The sequence below is a fragment of the Cnephaeus nilssonii genome, assembly GCF_951640355.1.
Source record: "Cnephaeus nilssonii genome assembly, chromosome: 13".
Lineage (NCBI taxonomy): Eukaryota > Metazoa > Chordata > Mammalia > Chiroptera > Vespertilionidae > Cnephaeus > Cnephaeus nilssonii.
In genome coordinates, this window is record NC_137084.1 from 14,518,301 (window position 1) to 14,534,799 (window position 16,499).

General features: G+C 36.7%; 1 protein-coding gene across 1 annotated transcript in view; it reads left to right on the forward strand.

The window, feature by feature from the left end:
- The window catches only part of TTC17 (tetratricopeptide repeat domain 17), an 87,246-nt gene that overhangs the window by 39,012 nt on the left and 31,735 nt on the right, over positions 1-16,499 (forward strand). Inside the window, exon 16 of the mRNA XM_079788284.1 lies at positions 6,569-6,755. Coding sequence (XP_079644410.1) covers positions 6,569-6,755 — 187 coding nt within the window. The remainder of the gene's footprint in view (positions 1-6,568; positions 6,756-16,499) is intronic.

Here is a 16,499-nt window from a genome sequence, read left to right on the forward strand (position 1 = left end):
AATTACTCTATTTCATAGTTTCTAAGAAGCCACTTCTTTTTTTTTCTTATTTTAACATCTCAGAAATAAGGATATATGTTACAATTGATATCATCTTTAAGTTTGATAAAATACAGTTATAATCCTATCTAATAATAGACAAATATGCAAATTGACTGCACCTTCGCTACACCCAAGCCACGCCCACCAGCCAAGCCACGCCCACCAACCAATCTGGATGAATATGCAAATTATCCCAACAAAGATGGTGGCTAATTTGCATATCGAGACAGCGTAGAAAGAAGCTAAGAGCTGCAGAAGGGAGCAAAGCTGCAGAGAAGCAAGCAAGCCGGGGGGGGGGAGGAGAAGGGAGGAGCGGAGGCCGGGCCGGGGGAGAAGGAAGTTGAGCAGGCGGGGCCGGGGGAGAAGGGAGGAGCGGAGGCGGGGCCAGGGGAGAAGGAAGGAGAGCGGGTTAGCGGAGAAGTTAGAAAAGCAGGGGGGCTGGCGGAGAACGCAGGGCGGGGGACAAGGGAAGAGAGCAGGCAGGGTGGGGTAGAGTGCAGCAGGAAACCCTATTGCAGGATTTTTCCTGCAACGGGAACGCTAGTACATATATAATTAAATTGCTTTTATACCTAGTGTCTAAACATTTGTAGGTTTTCTATCCAAAGAAATGTTTAGAAACAGTGTGCATGAATGGTTAAGGTTTATTTGAGATATCCCAAAACTGATTTTTTAAGTATAAGAAGAAATATTGCCTTGTTAAGAGTGTCCTTTGAAATTCATAGCTGGATTTTAAGCAGAATTTACAATCGGTGTAATACACAACAAGTCAAGTTGCTGAAGAAGTACATCAAAGTATCTGTCGAATGTTTATCGTGTGCCATGTGTGGTGGGAACAGATGCTCTATATGAGATGTGATGAATTGACCTCCAGATGGAAGGCTGATACAGCTGTGTTCCCCTTGCTACTTTTCCCTTTCTGCTGCCACCAGCCAAGGCAATTAGGTAGTATTTTTCTGAAGAAAAGAGAGCTCCTTTAGAGATTACTTGCCTTTCCACTTTTGAATATGATACTAAAATAGCAGTTGTTATAAACTGTGTACTGAAACAAGAAAAAAATATAAGTCAATTAATCAGGGTAGATATCCCCAAATAAAACTTAATCAGTACCCCATCCCCAGCTGTCAACATTTGGAAATATTTCCTTGTTAAGCTTTTCTCCTATGTAAATATTTCATTAGTGTTGCAACTCTACTGTACTGGTGATATTTAAAAACTTATTGTATAAAAATAATTTATTACTGCATAGTTTTTGTAGCCATCAATGTAAATGGTTCTATAAAGGTTCAATGAATTGGTATATCACAGCTTACTGTTCCGTTGTTGCATGTTTAGGTTACTGATAGTGCTTAGCTGTTGTCAGTATGGTTTTCTGCATGAGGCCTTTTCTGTATCCCAGATAATTTTCTTAGTAAAGATAGCTAGCACTGAAATTAGTAAGTCAAGAAGAGAATAAATATTTTAATGACTATAATACAAAATGCCAAACAGTCCACCAAAAGACTTGGGCCAATATACATTGCCAAAATCAAGGTTTAACAATATTAATTTCATCTGTATCTTCACCAGAATTGGGCAATTAAAATAACTGCTAACTTTTATTGGTTGTATACCAGAGCCAGGTACCATAGTGAGCACTACACATGTAATAACACATTTGATCCCCACAACAGCCCTATGGGATAGGATTTTCCCATGTGTTAGATAAACTCCAAGAGATATATCAAAAATCAGAGCTCAGATTTAAACTCAGGGAGAGAGGCCACAGAGCTCACATCTTCAGCCGTGTCACAGTGCCTCTGAATTTACATTTTTGAAACAAGTTTTCTTTAAATTTTTCACTTCTCTAATATAAATTTATCTTTTAATTTTTAAAGTAAAAGTACATGTATGCATTTTGCTCATTTTGTTAGAATTTAGTTGTTTTTAATTTTATATGAACTCATATAATAGTCTTTATGTTAAAATATTTTCTCTCTTTGCCTTTTTGTCTTAGCTTTTAAAAATTGCCCTTAAATTTGTCCATCTTTTTTCTTTTTATTTCTGTTGTTAGATATAAGGTGTCCCCATAAGACATTTGGGAAAAAAAATTAGTTCTGTTTAGTTTTTGTTTTCTATGACTTATCTTTATATAAGTTAACTCTCAAGTATACAAAAATCTTTTCCTATGTTATCATCTAGATGTTTTATGATCTATTTCAAGTTAAATTTTCTTTATGATGTGAGGTAGGAATCAGAGTTCACTCATCAAAGTTCATATCCACATAGATATCCAGTTGTTCCGGCACCATATCTTGAGAACACTATCCTTTCCCTATTGAATCACCTATCACCTTTGTTCTGAACTCCAGACTCCTTTACCCAACAGCTTACTTGATATCTCCACTTCAGTGTCTAAAACACACTCAAAAACTAAAGGCCAAAACTAAGCTTCTTAAAATTGTTCCAAGTTGTTGCTCTCTGTCTTCCCCATTTGAGGAAACAGTAAAGCCAGTTCCTCAGGACGAAAACTTGGAGCCATCCTTTCTCCATCTCTTAAGGCAAATCCAATCTATTAGCTAACCTTGCTGATTCTATTTTCAAAATATACCTACAATTTCACTACTTATCTGCTGTCTAATTTAAACCACTATTATCTTTTTTCTGGATTATTTCAGCATCCTCCTAACTGGCTTCTCTGCTTTTGGCTTTTGTCCCCCGATAGTCTATTCACAATGCAGCAACCAGTCAGATCTTTATGAAAACAAAAACAAAAACAGATGTCATTCATCTCTTCAAATCTCTGCAGTGGTTCTCCATATAACACACAGTAAAAAATAAGAATTAATAATGGTGAAGAAGATCCTACATGAATGTGACCTTGTTTCTTTTTTGAATCCTTTACTCATTCTATTCTAGCCTCACTTGCCTCCTTGCATTTCCTTGAACATGCTAGCATGCTCCCACCTCAGGGCCTTTGCACTTTCTATTCTCTCCACTTGGAATACTTCAGTTCCCACCAAGATTTCTTCATAGCTTGCTCCTCCATATCCTTAAATTTTTTTTATAAATACTAACTTCTCAGTAAGTCCTTCCCTTACTATTTAAAATGGCACTCCCACCCTGGCAGGATAGGTAAGTTGGTTAGAGCATCGTTCTGATATACCAAGGTTGCGTATTCCATCCCTGGTCAGGGCACATATAAGAAACAACCAATTAATGCATGAATAGGTGGAACAACGAGTCAATGTTTCTCTCCCCCAAATCAATAAATAACTAAACATAAAAGAAAATGGCAATCCCTTCCCAGCTCTTTCTATATATAGTATTACTTCTATCTCTTCCCTGCTTACTTTTCTCCATCACATTTTCTTTATAATAGTGTAATATTAGACTGTACGATCCACAAAGGCGGGGATTTAGCTTTCTTATTTTCTGCTGTATCCCAAGTGTAAAACAGTGTCTGAAACATTAGCACATATTCAGTAATTATTTGCTGGATGAATTCATATGGTCATAGCAATAATCATGATACTGCTTTCTTATGCAAAATATCAAGAAATCAAGGTATGGGATTTAATTTTATAGCTGAGTCTGAACCACTAAGTAATACTTTAAATGTAATTTGAAAATTACTTGTGTTAGGCCTCTTTAATCTGGAATCTTTTTGTACACTTTGGCTTGGTTAAGTGAGACATTTCAGATGACCTAACAGCCTGAATCAGAAGCAAGTAGTTGGACAAATCATAGGTGTTGCTTTTCATAGGGATATATTGTGCAATTTGAGAATAAAACATTCTTAGATCTTTAAAAATATTTTTCATAAAATAAGTGTAGAATAAATGGTTTGTATACAAGCACATTACAAAAATACTAATTATAGGTGTGTTTTAGCTAAAACAATCTAAACTGAATACTTTGGGGTACTTTAAAAACAAAGTCCCAACAAATAATTGGAAAATAGAATACAAACATTATTTATAATAGCATCAAAAAATCTGATACCTAGAAATAAATAAAATATTTTTGTACTGATTACAAAGCATTAAGAGGAAGAAGTTCTAAAGTAAGTGGGGATATACATCATGTTCATGGATTGAAAGAGTCAATATTAATATGTAAGTTCTCTCCAAATTGATATATAGATTCACTTCATAGGTGTTGCTTTTCTCTCAGCAATTGCATGTATAATGTATGTATAAATTGATAAGTTCATTCTAAAATATACGTAGAAATGGATCTAGAATAGCCAAAAAATTAGGGGGTGAGGAGAAAAAACAGAGTTGGAAGGCTTATAAAAGATTTCAGGACTTAGTATAATTAAGTCAGTATGGTATTGGCACAAATATGCCCAAATATATCAATGGAACAACAATAGAGAAATTAGAAGTAGGCCCTATGGATATGGTCACCTGATTTATGACAAAGGCATACCTGTAGTTCAGTGGGGGGAGGGCAGGATAGCGCCTGAGGGAAAAGAAACGAACCTTGACTCCTACCTCACGTTGTACACAAGTAATTTGAGATGGATCATGTACCAAAATGTGAAAGATAAAACAATAAAGATTCTTAATGAAAACGTAGGAGAAAGTCTTCATGACCTTACAGTAGACAAAAGATTTTAAAAGCACTAACTGTAATTTAAGAAAATACGTATACACTAAACTTCATCAAAATTAAGAATTTCTGTTTACCATAAGATACCATTAAGAGAGTAAAAAGGCAAATCACAGACTGAGAAGATATTTGCACTAAGTATTTGCAACAAAGGTCTCATATCTTGTAGATATAGCTATAATAATAAAAGTATAATATGCTAATTAGACCGGACGAAGGCAGGGCTGCGAGGGAAGCCCAGGTCCTGGGTGCCTGCCAGTGGCCAGAGGGAAGCCGGTGCTGGCAGCCAGGGGAAGGAAGGCCTACGCTTGCATGAATTTCGCGCATCAGGCCTCTAGTATCCTACATAATAATCCTACATAATAAAAGGGTAATATGTAAATTACCATCACTCCACTATGCCCACGATTAGGCCAGCGGGAGGCGCAGGGGGAGGGACTTGGGGTGGCCGGGGTGGCCGATAGTGCCGGCGGGATGCTGAGTTCGCGTCACCAGCAGCGGCGCGAGCTCAGCGTCTGCGCCATGGCTGTGCTGCGGCACAGAAGGGGCCTCTGGGGCAGCGAGCCCACGTCCTGCTGCGGACCATCAAAAGCGGGGAGCAAAAGCGGGAGAGCTGGCAGTCTGTCCACTCCGGCACCAGGCCTTTCGAAAGCCTCCACTGCGCTGGAGGCTTTCGAAAGGCCTGGTACACCAGCAGACAGACAGACAGCTCCCCCACAATCAAAAGCGGGGAGCTGTGTGTCCGCTCCAGCACCAGCGGACCCCCTGCCATCAAAAGCGGGGAGCAGGCTGCTAGCAGTGTCCGCGGAGCGTGCTAGGCTTTGTGGGGCAGTGGATATGGCCTGGATGGCAGGTTAGGCCTAGGGGACCCTACACGTGCATGATTTAATCATGCACTGGGCCTCTAGTATATATATAAAGAAGTCCTTCAAATCAATAAGGAAAAGACAATTTTGTTTAAATGGGGAAAACAACACGTACTTCAGAAATGAGGATATCCAAATGAAAAAATATTCATCATTACTAATTAAGGAAGTGCACATTAAAACCACAGTGAGATGCCACCATCAGCTCATTAAAATAGCTAAGTTAAAAAGACTGACAATACCAAGTCAGTGAATTGGTATTGACTGTTAGGAGTATAAATTTGTACATCCACTTTGAAAAACTCTTTGGTTAAAACTAAATATATGCCCTCCCCCTTTTAAGCCCACTGCTAAGTATATACCCAAGGAAAATGAGTATATATGCCTCTCAAAAGACATTTACAAGAATATTGATAGTAGCTTTATTCATAATAGCCAAAAACTGGATATAGACCAGTAGGAAAATAGGTGAGCAAACTGTAATATATTCACATGCTGGAACATCATATATAATTTTAAAAAGAATGAACTGATGCACAAAAAACATTCAATTTCTTGAAACTTAGTTTTTGTATTGAGTGAAGGAAGCTACAAAAAGGGTACATATTGTATATACACATAAGAGAACAGCTATTTATTCCATTTAAATGAAATTTAAGAACAGGCAAAGCTAATCTATGGTGATAGAAGTCACAACATCACAATGGTGGTTACCTCTGGGATTGGGGTTCAGTAGCCCAAAGGAACCTCTTGGGATACTAGAAACTTTCTAAATGTTCTATATCTTGAAATGTTAAGGGATCTATACAAAAAGTCATTGATCTATACACTTAAGACTAGTATACATTACACACTTTATGTATTTTTTATCTTAGTAAAAAGGTAAAAGATAAATTTATATTTGTGTTATACAGTTTAGAATTGGCTGGTGCGAATAAAGTGGGCAGTTAGACATTAGCTTTTATGGGGTAATCTAAACAAAAAGCCAAAAGACCTATAATGTAAAGGTGTTTTGCAACTCTCAGAAATATTAATTCATTAACATTTTGCTGATTTTTTTTCAGCCCCTGACCTTTTTGAGCCTGGGGAATGCTTACCTTGCTCTGAAGAATATCAGTGGGGCACTTGAGGCCTTTAGACAGGCTTTGAAATTGACTACCAAATGCCCAGAGTGTGAAAGCAGCCTGAAGTTGATTCGCTGTATGCAGTTTTATCCTTTTCTGTACAACATCACCTCTTCCATTTGCAGTGGTAAGCAGCTATTAAGTGCTGGCAAAATAATGAGTTCAACCAGAATTTCTATTCTGATCAACAGAACACAGAAAATGATTTTCTCATTTTCCCCAAGGATCTAAAATAACTAGTATAAATCTAGATGCATAGGAAAGAAATTGTTTATTATTTACTGTACAGATACCTCAAGGTGTTAGGCTTAATTCTCCCCCAAAACCCCAGTTGAGAAAGACTGACTAAAATGAAAGATAATTCAACTGGGACTGGTAGGCTCTGAGCTTTTGGTTTTTTTCTTTTCCCTAAATCTCTGATTTTTATAATGACTGAAATTTATGGTCAGGGATATTTTTCCTATCCATGAATTCAAACTGTGCAATAAGATTTGAAGCAGTCTTTCTTTTTCTATCCTCTTTCACTGAAGTACAGCCCCTTGCCTTTCAGTGAAAGTAATCCGGACCTTTACTGCACCTTTAACATAGTCACCTGACATTAGTGGTATCCCTTTGCATTCTTCCACTTTCTTCCACGGCTACTTTGCATTTATACACATGCATGTGCATATGTGTATCCACTTGAGTCAAAATATTTGAGTTAATATCCAAACTATTACAAATTCATCAGTTCTAAGAGTTCCATGATGTTTGGTAATTTACTTGTTTAACCTTCACTACAAGAAAAAAAATGAGTTTGACTTGAATTATGAGAGGTACGGTTTACATATGTGTGAATCCTCATTGCCTTGCCATTGTAGAGCACACAGTGGGTGCTCCATTAATGTTCAAACTTAATTATAATATTAAAGCAGTTCAGTCCTTCACTTCAGATATTTTTTTTTAAGTGACCTCCACTTGGTTAAGCGACTTGTGTAAAAGAGATTGAGCCCTCGCTTGGTTTGGCTCAGTGGATAGAGCGTCAGCCTGTGGACTGAAGGGTCCCTGGATTCGATTCTGGTCAAGGGCACATACACAGGTTATGGGCTCAATCCCCAGTAGGGGTCGTGTAGAAGGCAGCCGGTCAGTGATTCTCTCTCATCAGTGATGTTTCTATCTCTCTCTCCCTCTCTGAAATCAATAAAAATCTATTTAAATAAATAAATAAATAATAAAAGATATTTAGTAGATTTAGCATCCAAAACTGGTTTTCCTGATTCCCTATACTACACTGCCTTAGGATTTCAATGCAATGACAGGCAGTAAGTAGTGCTTACACTTTTTAAAAATGTACCAGAGCCCGATTTTTTAGTGAAGAAACCAAAACTTTCTCAGCAACAGAATTCCTTAGTTTTGCTGAGAGACTAGGGTTCTTGCATGAATGCTGAAGGTCAAAGACCATGCTTTCACAAGACAATATAGTGGCTAGTGCTAGAATCATACAGATTCATGTTGAGCCCTCACTCTGCCATTAATGTCTTTCACTCTCAGCACAGTAACTTGTGTCCTCATCTATAAAATGAAAGGCAATAAAAATCTATCTCATATACCTGTTGGGAGGATTAAATGAGATTCTGATAGGTGTTGGATAAAAGTAAGTAGAGGTATTCGGAACTTTAATAGTGCAAATTATGGATCTTTATCACCTTACATAAGCCTAGAAAATGTTTTATAGGGTTACTAAGGACAGCCTTGAACACAGGGTTTCACTTTTTTCAGTAGGCTGCTTATAAATTAACTAGAGGCCCCGTGCACGAAAATTCGTGCACTCTAGGGGTACCTCAGCCCGGCCTGTGCCCTCTTGTAATCTAGGACCCCTCGGGGGATGTCCCCCAGCACCGCTGCTGCGCTCGCAGCCATCAGCCCGGCTTGTGGCTGAGCGGAGCTCCCCCTGTGGGAGTGCACTGACCACCAGGGGGCAGTTCCTGCATTGAGCATCTGCCCCCTGGTGGTCAGTGCGCATCATAGCGACCAGTCATTCCTGGTTGGTTCACTGTTAAGGTCAATTTGCATATTACCCTTTTAATATATAGGATAGGATCTCTTACTTTCTTTACCTACTATCATCTCCCTCTTCTCTTGATTTGTTTCTGTTACTGGGAAGAAGGTTGGTAGGTATATAGTGACCCTTTTCTAAAAGACCTTTTCCTTAGCATTACTTTTATATGCTTTTGCCTATTAATATTTGTTTATTGAAATTTATTCTTTTTATTTTATTTTGTATTTATTGAGTAATTTGAGAAAGGAATGTCAATTTGTTGGTCCACTTACTCATGCATTCATTGGTTGCTTCTTGTATGTACCCTGACTGGAGATGAAACCTGCAACCTTGGCATATTGGGGCAACACTCTAACTAACTGAACTACCTGGCCAGGGAAATTTATTCTTATTTTATGTTACTTATGTCAAGAGAGAAAATTCAGCTGTCTTAAAATTTTTCCCCAGAGCTTAACTTCAAGCCCAGGAAACTAATAACTTGAAACAGACCTTTTCTAAAGTTGTCGTAACTAATAGTTCAGATTATCCCAAGACTATTATTGGATCCCATACAATAGCATTAAAAGAAAATAATTAGGAAAAGTGAATACATTTTTAGTTCTTTTAGAAAGAACTCATTAATAAATAATTTTTTTAATGGATGGCTGTTTTTATATTGTATTTAACTAGTTTAGAAAATAATCTAACATCTGCTAGCCCTTAAATAAATACTGGTACCCCCTAGTAGAAATGTATGCTGTAGCATTTTCTAGGTTTAAAAACTCATTGCTGGTCCTGAATTAATTTCAGTATTGAATTTTTCTTTGACAATGTTTTTTGTATTTATTTCCACAGTAATCCTGTTCATTCACAATTGCTTTGCTGAGTTCCAGCTTTGAAAGCTGAAACTTGAAAGAAACAAACATCTGTAGAAACCATGAACTTATATTTGAAAACCTAAACAATTGCAGCTGCTCCAGTTATCTCAAAGCTTTACTAAATGGTTGATTAAAAATAGGCCAAAACCTCTGAATAATGATTAGCATCTCTATACCTTCAGATGGTTGTCTGCTTTCGATTTTTCATTTTTTGCAAATATTGAAATGAGCTTCATAAGTTATCTAACTTGTCTGACATATTGTCTGAAGTTTTTATTATGACACTGCAAAGGTTTTAAGAGATTGACAAGGCTCATGATTCCTTTGCCATATAATAAGCAATTCATATTAGTTTTAATTAGACAAGAATTTAAATTGCCTTTATCCACCCTTTTCCTAACCCAAATCTCTTATGAAAGTCTATTTGAAAAGTTACCAATTTAAAACTTTTTAGTTAAGCTTTTCAAGATAAAAAAAAAACTTAAGTACTCTTGGAAAACCCTTTTTAAAATATTTTTTCTGACCACTATTGTTAATCTCCTACAAATTATTTTCTTTAAAGACTGATCTTAGTAACTATTTTTACAGCAACTGTAGTATAATATAATGTCTTGGGTAGTATGAACTTAATGGAAAAATCGTAGCCAGTGTGTTAACATCAGCAAGTATTTTATTGCGTTTCATATATAATCATGAGATTTTTGTTTACACAGATTTTCAGTTTATGTTTTTTGGAATATCTGCACAAGTAATGTATTCTGTTACCTTTGAACACTGATTCATTCAGCTTAAAAATAATCACTATGCTTACAAAATTTTCCTACTTATAAAGACTTTATAGCTAAAAATGTGTCAATTAGTACAAAATTATTTTGCTCATAATTGTTCCACACTTTTATTAATCTAGAAATCATTTTATTGACTACCATTTGTTAGGTACATATGTTCTTATAGCAACTGCTTATCCTCTCTCTCCCTACAATGCCACTTAATAAAACCTTCTCTTTTATAGGTAGTTTCATATTACCACTATCATTTCAAGGGTGCTGGGAAGGAAAACTTAATAGATTGGTTTTTTTAATTGCCTACTCTCAAGTTGACTGCAAAAGAAAAGCTAGCACTTCTAGTTTTGATTAACTATTTTATTTCAGCAGTTTTGGAATATGTACTGTTTTTTCCACATTTATTGGTTTGTTATTTTGACAACTTGATTTAACTTAAGTATAACTGAATGGGTTGTTTTAACACACTCATTCTTCAGTAACAACACACTTGCTCATTTTTAAACTAAAATGGAATCTGTTAAATCAACTTATTATGCTTTTAAGTTTAAAGTCTCTGAAATGCTCAACACTTAAAAAAGGACTTTTTTCATTAGAAAATATGAAGTCACAGAGAATGATATTTCATGAGGCAATAATTGGTATCTTCTCTAATTACCACATTAGAAAATAAATTTTAATAACAATATAAGCAAAATATAGATATTGAATCTGTAATATTCACGATAGTGGATTTTCCCAAGTACTTACTATTATTCTGAAATATTTTCTAGATACTTTATCCTTCAACTTCACTAATTTGCAAATTAAAAAGTTACATCTCATAAAGATATTTTTGACTACTTAACCAATCTACATTGTTCTGTTATATTTTTGATTTGTATAATTTTACTTTATTTTTAGTATTCTTCACTCAATATTATTTTTCTCATATTAGAAAATCATAAGATTAATGGAAGATTATATTTATTAAACTTCATTTTCATGAGACGCTTACAGGTATGCCACTAACAGTGGTACTGATATTTACCAAATATAATTAAGCATCAAACCCAGGATTTCTGAACCCTGGTCTTTTCTTAATTTACTGAAACACATGCCCATTTAAAACTGTTGGCCCAGAACTTTAGAAATAATGAATAATTGTTATATAGAAGTCAGACTTTAATATCTAGGAAGGCATAGAATTGTATGCAGTTTCTCTATAGTATGTATTTGAAAGTTTCCCCACCATAGAAAAAAATGGAGGAATTTCCAAACAATGTACATGAGCTTTAACATCTGTTCCAGTGTTTAGAACAATAATCCTGTGTTGTCCTCACAGTGTTCTATACTTATAGCATCTATTTACGTAAATATTATCCCCTTTTATAACTTCTTTAATCTGTGATCTTCAACCTAAATTTCTGTAGATTTATAACTTACAGTTTAAAAGCAATTTTCATGGAGTTCAGATTTTGAAGGAAAAGAAATCCTGCATTTTGCTACCCTCCTGTGGACTATCCAGCATATGCTACCTGCCTGACGGGCTTTTGCTTTATCACATTCTTCATAAGAATTAGTGAGATATCTGCTTAAAAACAAAGTCTTAAAGACCCAGTTTTTATAGCATTTTTAATATGCTAGCAGGTAACTTATCTGCATTTATTTTTGTAAGAAGAATTAAAACTGGTTAACTTATTATGGGCTTCAAAATCCTGAAATGCAGGTGCATCCTGCAACCAAGTATGCAGAATTGAGTAAAGCTGATTCACTGCCAGAGGGTGTGGTGAATTTTAGCCCATTTACCACCTAAGAACTTTAATTCATTCTGCCTTTTGCAAAGTCAATGGAAACTGTACCAACTGTGATATATGATGATGCTGTTGTAAATAGCCTGCTTTCTTTGCCACATACATCCTGCTTTCCTGGTTCCATGGGCTTGCTCATGTTGTTTTCTGCAGCTCTTCCCTATTACCCTGCCCCCTCCCGGCCAAAAAAGCCCCAATCTTACCCATCCTTCAAGGCCCACTTCTGCCTTACCTGATCCCTTAATTACAAGAAATGTGCCTCTCCTTCAGCCCCTGTGACTTGCCTTTATAGTTATTTGTGTACAGGAAGTAACTCTCCTTTAAGACTTTTCTAGGTCGTTGAGAACAGAGAGCGATCCTTTTCTTCATTTTCATACCCTAGCCCAAAAGTCTAGCACATAGAATTAAATAAATAGTGAATTAGCTGATGATATTTCAAGTTTGAAATACTGAAAATACCTAATAATAAACTTGTATCCACCCACTGTTTAACAGAATGCTTTTACGGAGCCACCACTCAACATACATAATAAATATAGATCTATTAAGGTCTGTAGCTCCAACATCATAGAAGGGAGAGGAGAAAATTGATTATGTTGTCTCATTTGTCCACTGGATGCTGACACATCTAATAGATAGCTTGTAATCTTCCACCTCCTGTCCACACAGTTTTTAGTAAGAGTTACAAACAATTGTCCTTGTTGATTCTCATGAAAAAAAAAAAAAAAACACACACAAACAACCAAACAACATTTATGGGTGAATCAGTGAGTCTGAGAAAACCTATTGGATTTGTTTTCCTAGCATTCTTTATATATAAATATATATATATATATATATATATTTATTGATTTCAGAGAGGAAGACAGAGGGGGAGAGAGAGAAACATCAATGATGAGAGAGAGAATCATTGATCAGCTGTCTCCTGCACACTCCCTACTGGGGATGGAGCCCGCAATCCGGGCATGTGCCCTGACCGGGAATGGAATCCAGGATTCTTTAGTCAGCAGGCCAACGCTCTATCTACTGAGCCAAACCGGCTAGGGCTCCCCAGCATTCTTGCTTGAAATTATGAGATAGCTAGGATGAAATAAGCCAGAAATTTAAATTTAATAATGCTAATAGCAGGTATGGCAGTTTTCTTTTCTTTTTTTTCAACATAGTATCTGCAAAGGAACATGTTTCATAGTAAACTTCCCAGGAGCGTTTAGAGATCTGATCTGACCTTTCACATTTCTATAGGAAGTTATGTAGCTGCCGAGCGTTTTTGTTCTGCCTGGAGTTGTTTCTCCCACAGTCTACCTGTCATGGTGTCTGTATCTCAACTGACGCTGACTGTTCCCCATGCTTTGTCACTTAAGACAAATGACATGACAAAGAGATCAGATTTACAGCCAATTCTCCTTTTTCTGAAAGGAGGCAGGAAATGTAGGTCTTCAGAAACCAGTGCAACCAAAATTCTGAGACAGAGCAGATTCCCCTGTCATGTGTGAACAGAGCATTCCCAGGATAGCTTTCAACTCCAGAATATGTCGTAAGAGGGAAACACACACACTTCCTTGTCTTTGAGGGCACCACTTTTCATTCTTTGTGTTGTTTTTGTAAACTTGCTTCTGACTTATTCACCTCACTAGGAGGAAATGCCTGTATAATCCTGAGGTTGCTGATTTCAAGTCTTTAATATGGTCTCTTTCCTACCTGGCATTGCACTTTTTTAAAAAAATTCTTTATTGTTTAAAGTATTACATATGTCTCCTTTTTCCCCCATTGACCTCTCCCTGGTAGTTTCCACCACCACCAACCCCCGCCCCCATCACATGCCCTCATCCCCCCTACTGTCTGTGTCCATGGGTTCTGCTTATATGCATGCATACAAGTCCTTTGGTTGATGTCTTACCCCCCTACCCCCCGCCCGCCTTCCCTCTGAGGTTGGATGGTCTGTTCGATGCTTCTATGTCTATGGATCTATTTTAGTTCATCAGTTTATGTTGTTCATTATATTCCACAAATGAGTGGGATTATGTGATATTTATCTTTCTCCAACTAGCTTATTTTGCTTAGCATAATGCTCTCCAGTTTCATCCATGCTGTTGCAAATGGTAAGAGTTCCTTCTTTTATACAGCAGCGTAGTATTCCATTGTTTAGATGTACCACAGTTTTTTAATCCACTCATCTGCTTATGGACACTTAGGCTGTTTCCAAATTTTGGCTATTGTAAATTGTGCTGCTATGAACATAGAGATGCATATATTGGTTTCTTTGGATATATTCCTAGAAGTGGGATTACTGGGTCAAATGGGAGTTTCTTTTTTAATTTTTTGAGGAAACTCCCTACTGTCTTCCACAGTGGCTGCACCAGTCTGCATTCCCACCGGCAGTGTATGAGGGTTCCTTTCTCCACATCCTCACCAGCACTTGTTGTTTATTGATTTGTTGATGATAGCCATTCTGACAGGTGTGAGATGGTACCTCATTGTTGTTTGGATTTGCATCTCTCAGATGATTAGTGACTTTGAGCATGTTTTCATGTCTCTTGGCCTTCTGTATGTCCTCTTTCGAAAGGTGTCTGGTTAGGTCCTTTGCCCATTTTTTGATTGGATTGTTTATCTTCCTTTTGTAAGTTGTATGAGTTCCCTATAAATTTTGGAGATTAAACCTTTATCAGATATAACATTGGCAAATATGTTCTCCCATGCAATGGGTGGCATTGCATTTTTAGGTCAGTTAGTACATAATCATTACTTTAAGACCTACAAAGAACTTCATTCTGCAGCAATTGCTGAATGAGAACAAGTCTAAGGAGCTGTTATTTCTGTTGAGACTATTTCTCGTCTTTCCTGAGTAGAGGACAGAGCGAGTGAGACGGCTTTACTTGTCTCAGGTGCACTCATCACAACCTAGGTCTCATCCAGATTCAAGGAGTTCCATATGCTTCTATCCACAGTGATTTCATTAATGCTGTTTCCCAAGAATCCTCTTATAGTAGGACAGTATTAGCTCTCCATTTCAAAATTTCAAATAAAGAATCTAGACATAGAGAAGTAAGTTGATTTGCCTGAGTTCATATGGTAAGGCTGCAGTTAAGGCAGAATTTAAATTTATTTTGTGGACTATCCCTTTTGGAAGGAGGTATGTAGGACTCTGTCACAACCTCTGGAGATGGGGATCATAATATGTTTGCACAGCAATGGTGAGCAATTAAAAGATACACTTTTGTTCACTTCATGATTTATTTTACTACCTTTTCTAAAAGACAGATTATCTTACTAGAGAAATAAATGTCACGAAATTATGAGGTAGCTAAAATGGTCATAAAATAAGTCACAATGTGTTTCTAAGTTACCTGTTTATTTTAAAAAAAGGTTTTATAGTTGCATAATTTGAGTGCAGTTGAGTGGAACGGTAAAGAGAAAGACATACTCAAAAAGTCACCAATGTCTGTTTAAGGACAGTGTTATCTGTATTTTCTACCCAGGTGCCTTACATTTAATAGAATGTACCCAATGCCTCCTATACGGTAACTTTTCTTATAGGCAAATATCTGGGTAACTTCTGAGAGCCAGTTGCTCATACTAGAGATTCTGAGTTGGCTATAGCTAAAGGGCCTGTGTGGAAAGAGATTATTTTGGGATAAATTCTCATTCCTTTGCATCCTGCCATGTACCAGTCAATGGTCTCATTTAATCTCAACAACCCAATGAAGTGGATACTATTAGTAAACTCAATTTACAGATGAGGAAACTGATCCACAAAGAGGTTAAAAGGGATTTGAACTCACTTATTAGTCTGGCTCCCATCCAAGCTCTCACCCACTGTGCTCTACTACTGAAAGACCTACATGAGCCTGGCATTGGCTTTACTTGGCTCACTAGTTAACATGGCTCATCACATTTTCTCATGCCTCTCAGTTTATTTGTGGCATTTCTTTAGTATAAATAATCCTCAAGGATCCTAAGATTCCCAACCAGGAATCTCTTACCACCTTGAGATTCAGAAGGTAAGAATGCTTTTTAAACAAGTGGTTACCCAACTCTAGTCAGAAAATAAATATTCTTCCTGGACCTTTGTAAACAGAATTCATATGAGAAGATAGGAGATTTCCTTAACCTTAGAAATGATAGGAATTTCTGAGAAGTTAGTTTACTTGAAAACCTGTATCCATGGGATAAATTGTGCTTTATCCCTGAGGAGACTTATACTTTGATAAGTATATTAAACATTTAGTTATTTCCCAGAACACCCTTTTAGGATACGTTAATGTTAGTAACCCAATTTATGCATATGATATTCTAAGCACAGAAAAAGATGTTGTTATGTCTTAAGATCTCATAGCAGTTCCAGAATCAGAAATATCCTCCTTGGAGTTTATGCTTAGTTGGTATTGCCTTGCAGTCTCTCACTTC